The sequence below is a fragment of the Coptis chinensis genome, chromosome 2 (genome assembly GCF_015680905.1).
Source record: "Coptis chinensis isolate HL-2020 chromosome 2, ASM1568090v1, whole genome shotgun sequence".
In the NCBI taxonomy this organism is placed as follows: Eukaryota; Viridiplantae; Streptophyta; class Magnoliopsida; order Ranunculales; family Ranunculaceae; genus Coptis; species Coptis chinensis.
Genome location: NC_141457.1, coordinates 40,430,849 through 40,436,951, shown reverse-complemented (window position 1 = coordinate 40,436,951; position 6,103 = coordinate 40,430,849). Strand labels below are relative to the sequence as shown.

The 6,103-nt window shown below is 39.7% G+C and overlaps 1 protein-coding gene across 1 annotated transcript; it reads left to right on the top strand.

Annotated features, from left to right (window-relative positions):
- The first annotated feature begins 2,255 nt into the window (after window positions 1-2,255).
- On the top strand, window positions 2,256-5,866 carry LOC147516027 (uncharacterized). Its single transcript, XM_086593144.1, has 9 exons — window positions 2,256-2,400; window positions 2,530-2,786; window positions 2,901-3,141; window positions 3,363-3,496; window positions 3,661-4,056; window positions 4,153-4,365; window positions 4,432-4,578; window positions 4,815-4,824; window positions 5,310-5,866. Exons 1-9 carry the CDS (start codon window positions 2,256-2,258, stop codon window positions 5,864-5,866), a joined length of 2,100 nt encoding a protein of 699 aa, XP_086449270.1.
- The last annotated feature ends 237 nt before the right edge of the window (window positions 5,867-6,103 follow it).

Here is a 6,103-nt window from a genome sequence, read left to right as displayed (position 1 = left end):
GAGTAGGACCAAGCTGACCATACTTCATAATGTCATCCACTCTCCCAATACAACCTAACTTCTTATTTTACCAATCTTCCTCATGTGAGGGATAACACCCAACAGATATTTCATCATTATGATGTAGATGAACGATGTTTCCAAACTGAGCCAGTAATTTACTCCATGGATGTTGTAAAAGAGAAATTCAGAAAGACAAAACTCCATCTATGATTAGTCCTCTTACAGATTCGGCCAAATTGTTAGAGGTAAAAAGATATCTGTGCATAACGAAGTCTATCTGGACAAGCAATTAGATATATGAGCTTCAAATGATAAAGTGACGAACTACTGCCAATGGACAAAGATTCATAGCGTTACTTTCGAATTCCAGATAACTTCCGGCATATATGCCTACAGTTACTTGGGTCAGAACAGAATTCTTGTAAAGCATAAAGGCCAGTTTCTCCTTTATGATTTGACTAAGAAGAACCTCAGGAAACTTGAATTCCCACTTGGTGAGGGTGTACTATTATCCAGATCCTTTTCTCATACCAATAGCATTGTAACTTGATATTATTATTATTATTGAATTAAGAGAATTCATTTTTCTATTCAAACCCTAGTTTTTGGATATTTCCATAAACTTTTATTGGTGTTCATCATCGAAGATTGCTTTCGCCTTCGAGTTTACATCAAATTGGTATCAGATTCTTTAAGATTTTGGGCTTTTCACAATGGTAAATCAGAAAAAGAGCAAGGAGAAACCACCTACGTTGACAATTCGTGTTACCCACATGGAAGAAGCACTAGAAGAACTTCTATTAAAGATGTCAACCCAACATCATCAGTAGCGTACTCCCATCCTTCTCGAATCAAAGCGAGACTATGATGTAGACACCCTCACTCCTTCACGACACAGCTCGTCACCTTACCTTCCAACTGCCTTTTCTTTACCTGAAGCACATAGAGAACAATATTAATTACACCACCATCGCATTGCCGCATGGATGTGTGACCTACAACCCTTGCCAAAGTTACCCCCAATCAAACCCAATGGCAATCTGCCTCACCAGATTGACAACCTTGCTGTCCAGACCAGAAAAGCACACCATCCTACCCACCACGGTTGTGTTTCTGGAGGTGCACCAAAGAGTAATCAGACCCGACCTCTCCAACAACCCTCCAGTCAAAATTTTGAAGTTTTCCTTCCTTTTCCAAATCAAGTTGCTGATCCAAATCCACAACTTAATCGAAGATGACTTGAGATTAGAGATAGTGGAGATGGTCTTGGACTCGACTTTGGCACTCGTGCGCAGATTGGACACCATAAGAATCAAGTTGTTCGACCTTTACCACAGGTTTCTGATGAAGGAAGAAGACGATCGAATTCGATCCCCTCTTCAAACCCTTCATAGTCTACATGATTTCCCTGAATGAGCCCATAACAAATAGGCCCAAGGTACTCCAACCACTCAATATGAGCTTATTCATAGAGCCCAGGGTCACCAAACCAATAAGTCTAGTCATGTTCGCCATCATCACTATGGGCTTGCTGATACCAATGGAGCACCACACGATGATTACATTGATTCCCTGCCTATGTCGGTACGTGGAAATCGCTGATAGCCTAGTCAATTAGATCCTAATTTTGATCCTCCTGATCCTTTGGATTCGTCATCCAGCCCTTCTCTATCAAGAATACCTAATAACAATGATCCACATCAAGACCTCAAGCGTCACCCAAATTTGCAGAACAACACAGGTAACATTGATATTAATCGTTTGTTGCGAATTTTAGAAAAACTCGGAAGGGTGATATCTGATTAGATGTGCCTAACTTTGATGGCAAATTGAAACCCGATGCTTTTGTGGGTTGGTTGAACAAAATTGAGAAAAAAATTTATTACAAAAATATGGAAGATCCCAAGTGTGTCAAATTGGTGGCTACAAAATTAATGGGTTATGCACTCGTTCGGTGGGATGAATTGCAACAAGCTCGTGCACAATCACACTACCACGAGATTACTACTTGGGATAAGATGTGTCGAGAGTTGAAAAAAGAATTTACTCCTCATGACTATGAATGGGATTTATTCATGCACCTCTAAAATTTGAAACAACGACTTCAAAGTGTGACTGAGTATACTGAGGAGTTCCTTTTGTTGTGCACACGAGCTGATTTGTCTGAATTTGTCTATCAAAAAGTTGGGAGTTATTTGAATGGTGTGCGCAAACCACTTTGAGAGGCATTAGCTTTCAAAGATATTTATGATATGTCCAATGCCATTAAATATGCTCTCAAAGATGAAGATTTGCTTCGCTCATCCCCTTCGGCTACTGCTAGTGCCACTTCTACCCATGTTACTTCATCATCGAAACCTCCTCCTACCAGAGTGGGTCCAATCACATGTTATGAGTGTAAGGACATTGGACACGTTCGTAGTAAATGTCCTAAGCGCAAACGCATGGGTTTAACACAGGATTAAGAAAATCTCACCCATCCAGAAGAAGAAGTCACTGAGATTGATGGCTTTTTGACATATGCAGATTCCGATTGTCCCCAATTGATTGTTCGTCGTTCTTTAGTTACTCCACTTGTTAAGCATGATCCTACGACATGGCTTCGCCATAATATCTTCCATACACACTGCACTTCGGAAGGCATGTTGTGTAATGTTATCATTGACAGCAATTCCAGTGATAATATTGTTTCTCAAGATATGGTGGACAATCTAAAACTCAAGGATGAGCCACATCCTGAACCTTACACCATTTCTTGGTTACAAGATGGTGCCACAGTCAAGGTTACTTGTCGTTGTCTAGTTTCTTTCTCCATTGGTCCTAAATACAAGGATGATGTTTGGTGTTCTTTTGCACCCATGGACGCATGCCACTTGTTACTTGGTCATCCATGGTAGTATGATCTCCTTGTTACTCATAATGGGCTTGAGAACACTTATACCTTCACTTCTGGTGGCGAGAAAATTGTTTTGGCACCACTAACTCCATTCCGCCCACCTTCTCATCCTCACCCACCAGTGAAACCGGCTTTTCTAGCAGACAGATATAATTGCGGTATGTTTCTTCCTCTTACTGAGTCATTTCTGGCAAGCCCTACTACTATACCACCGGCTTTTCTAGCAGACAGATATAATTGCGGTATGTTTCATATTCTGATGTTTGTACTGAGCCTGCTAATGGAGGGTTACCCCTTTTGTGAGATATCCAACATGCTATTAATCTTATTCATGGAGCTCCCTTCCCTAACTTACCACATTATCACATGGCTCTTTTTGAACACGCCGAATTACAGAGGCAAGTTATTTAGTTATTAGCTAAGGGATTTGTTAGAGAGAGTTTGTCCCCTTGTGTTGTGCCAGCTTTACTTACTCTTAAGAAAGATGGGAGTTGGAGGATGTGTGTTGATAGCAGGGCTATTAACAAAATCACTGTGAAATATCGCTTTCCCATTCCATGCCTTAAGGATATACTTAATTCATTGCATGGTGCTAAGGTATTTTCCAAGCTTGATTTGCGATCTGGATTTCATCACATTCGTATTTGCCTTGGAGATGAATGGAAAACTGCCTTTAAAACAAAGGACAGTTTATATGAGTGGTTGGTCATGCCCTTGGCCTTTCTAATGCTCCTTCTACCTTCATGCGCCTTATGACTCAGGTTTTGAAGCCTTATTTGGGTAAATTTTGTGTTGTCTACTTTGGTGATATTTTGATTTACATTTCTTCTGAGTCTGAACATATCAAGCATATTGAGATCCTTTTGGGTGTTTTGCGTACTGAGAAGCTTTATTTACAACTTAAGAAATGTTCTTTCATGGCTGACTCTGTGGTATTCTTGGGTTTTTTGGTTTTTACTGATGGTATTCGTGTTGACGAATCCAAAGTCCATGCTATTATTGAATGGTTTATTCCTACTACAATGACCCAGGTTCATAGTTTTCATGGATTAGCTTCTTTATATAGAAGGTTCTTTCATAATTTCAGCAGTATTATGGCTCCTTTAACAGCTTTGACGAGTGAGAAAGCTTTCAAATGGACTCCTGAAGCTAATGAGGCATTTGACTTTATTAAGAAGAAGATGACTTCTGCTACTATTTTAGCCTTACCAGATTTCACTTAACTCTTTGAGGTAACATGTGATGCTTGTAAGCATGGCATTGGTGCTATTTTGAGCCAAAATGGCAAACCTGTTGCTTTCTATAGTGAGAAACTTTTTGGTGCTAAATTGAATTATTCTACATATAACTTGGAGTACTATGTAGTTGTACAAGTTGTACGACATTGGCATCATTATCTTATTCATCGTGAATTCATCATAAAGTTTGACCATGAAGCTCTTCGTTATCTTAATACTCAGAAGGATGTCAGTACTCGACATATCAAGTGGAACTCTTTCTTGCAGAAATATACTTTCCACTTATAATTTTAGGCTGGAAAGGATAATCAAGTTGTTGATGCTTTGAGTCGTCGTTCACATCTCTTGGTGACTCTTCAGACATCTTTGTTTGGTTTCAATGAGTTACGTGACTTATATGCCCAGGATGCCTATTTTGGTCATATTCATGCCGACTGTTTAGTACATCATGGTGATCTAGTGAATTTTCCCTCCATGATGGTTTCATATTTCGGGGTTCACAGCTTTGTATTCCCGCTTCTTCCCTCCGTGATCAGATTATGATTAAAATGCATGATGGGGGGTTGAGTGGTCACTTTGGGATCATTAAGACCACTGCATCTATCAGGGAGAAGTACTTTTGGCCTACCATGCATAGAGATATTAACTGGTTTATTGAGTGATGTTATGTGTGCCAGACAGCGAAAGGTAAGCACACTAATGCTGGTTTGTATACCCCTCTTCTGATTCCCGACAAACCTTGGGTTGATGTCTCCATGGATTTTGTGTTGGGTTTACCGTGTTTTATGCACGACAAGGATTCTATTTTTTGGTTGTGGATCGTTTCTCCAAGATGGCTCATTTCATTCCTTGCACACGTACTACAGATGCTGCACATGTTGCTTATTTATACTTCCGTGAGATAGTTCGTTTGCATGGTTTACCTTGCACTATCACTTCTGACAGAGATGTCAAGTTTACTAGCTATTTTTAGAAAACATTATGGAAGCTTTTTAAGAGTAAGCTCCAATTTTCTACAGTTTTCCACCCACAGACTGATGGGCATACTAAGGTTGTAAATTGTAGTTTGGGAGACCTATTGAGGTGTTTGATTGATGATAATCACAAATCTTGGGAGTTTGTTCTAGCACAAACATAGTTTGCCTATAATAACTCTGTCAACTGTTCTACAGGCCTTTCTCCATTCATGATTGTAACTGGAATGACTCCTCTTACTGTTCTTGATCTTGCTTTTATTCCATTGACTGTTCCTGTTTGTGCTTCTGCAGAGGAATTTGCTTCCCGGATTCAACTTATTCATGAGGATGTCAAGAAACGTTTGGAGAAATCTTATGCCATGTACAAGACTAATGCAGACAAACACAAGCGCTTGGTGACTTTTGAAGTTGGTGATTTGGTTATGGTTTATTTAAGAAAAGAATGTTGGCCTTCATCTCATAAGTTAATGATGCGACGATTTGGCCCATTTCCCATTGTTGCCCGTCATGGTGAAAATGCCTATGAATTGGACCTCCCTCCCGGGATGCGTATATCTCAAACTTATAATGTGACAGATCTCACTACTTTTGTTGGTTATAGTATTCCACTTATTCCCCTGCCTATAGATCATACTGCGGTTCCTGCTACTGCTACAGATCGGATAGAAACTGTCATTGATGTTTCTACTACTATGACTCGCCAGGGTACTTATGATTGTTATTTGGAGAAGTGGTGTGACCGTCCATTTTAAGATAATTCATGGATTTCTAATGCTGCATTTCAACACATGGATCCTACTTTCTACCAGAAGTACAAAGACTTAATCTCGAGGACGAGCTCTTCTCAAGCTGGGGGGATTGATGCAAGAATGCAATAGCTTTTCATGCGCACAACACATACATAATGCTACTGAAGAAGAGTTTTTGATAGTAGTGGAAAGGGTTTGTTAGACTCTTTGTTTGGAGGATGGTTTTTTATGGATAAAACA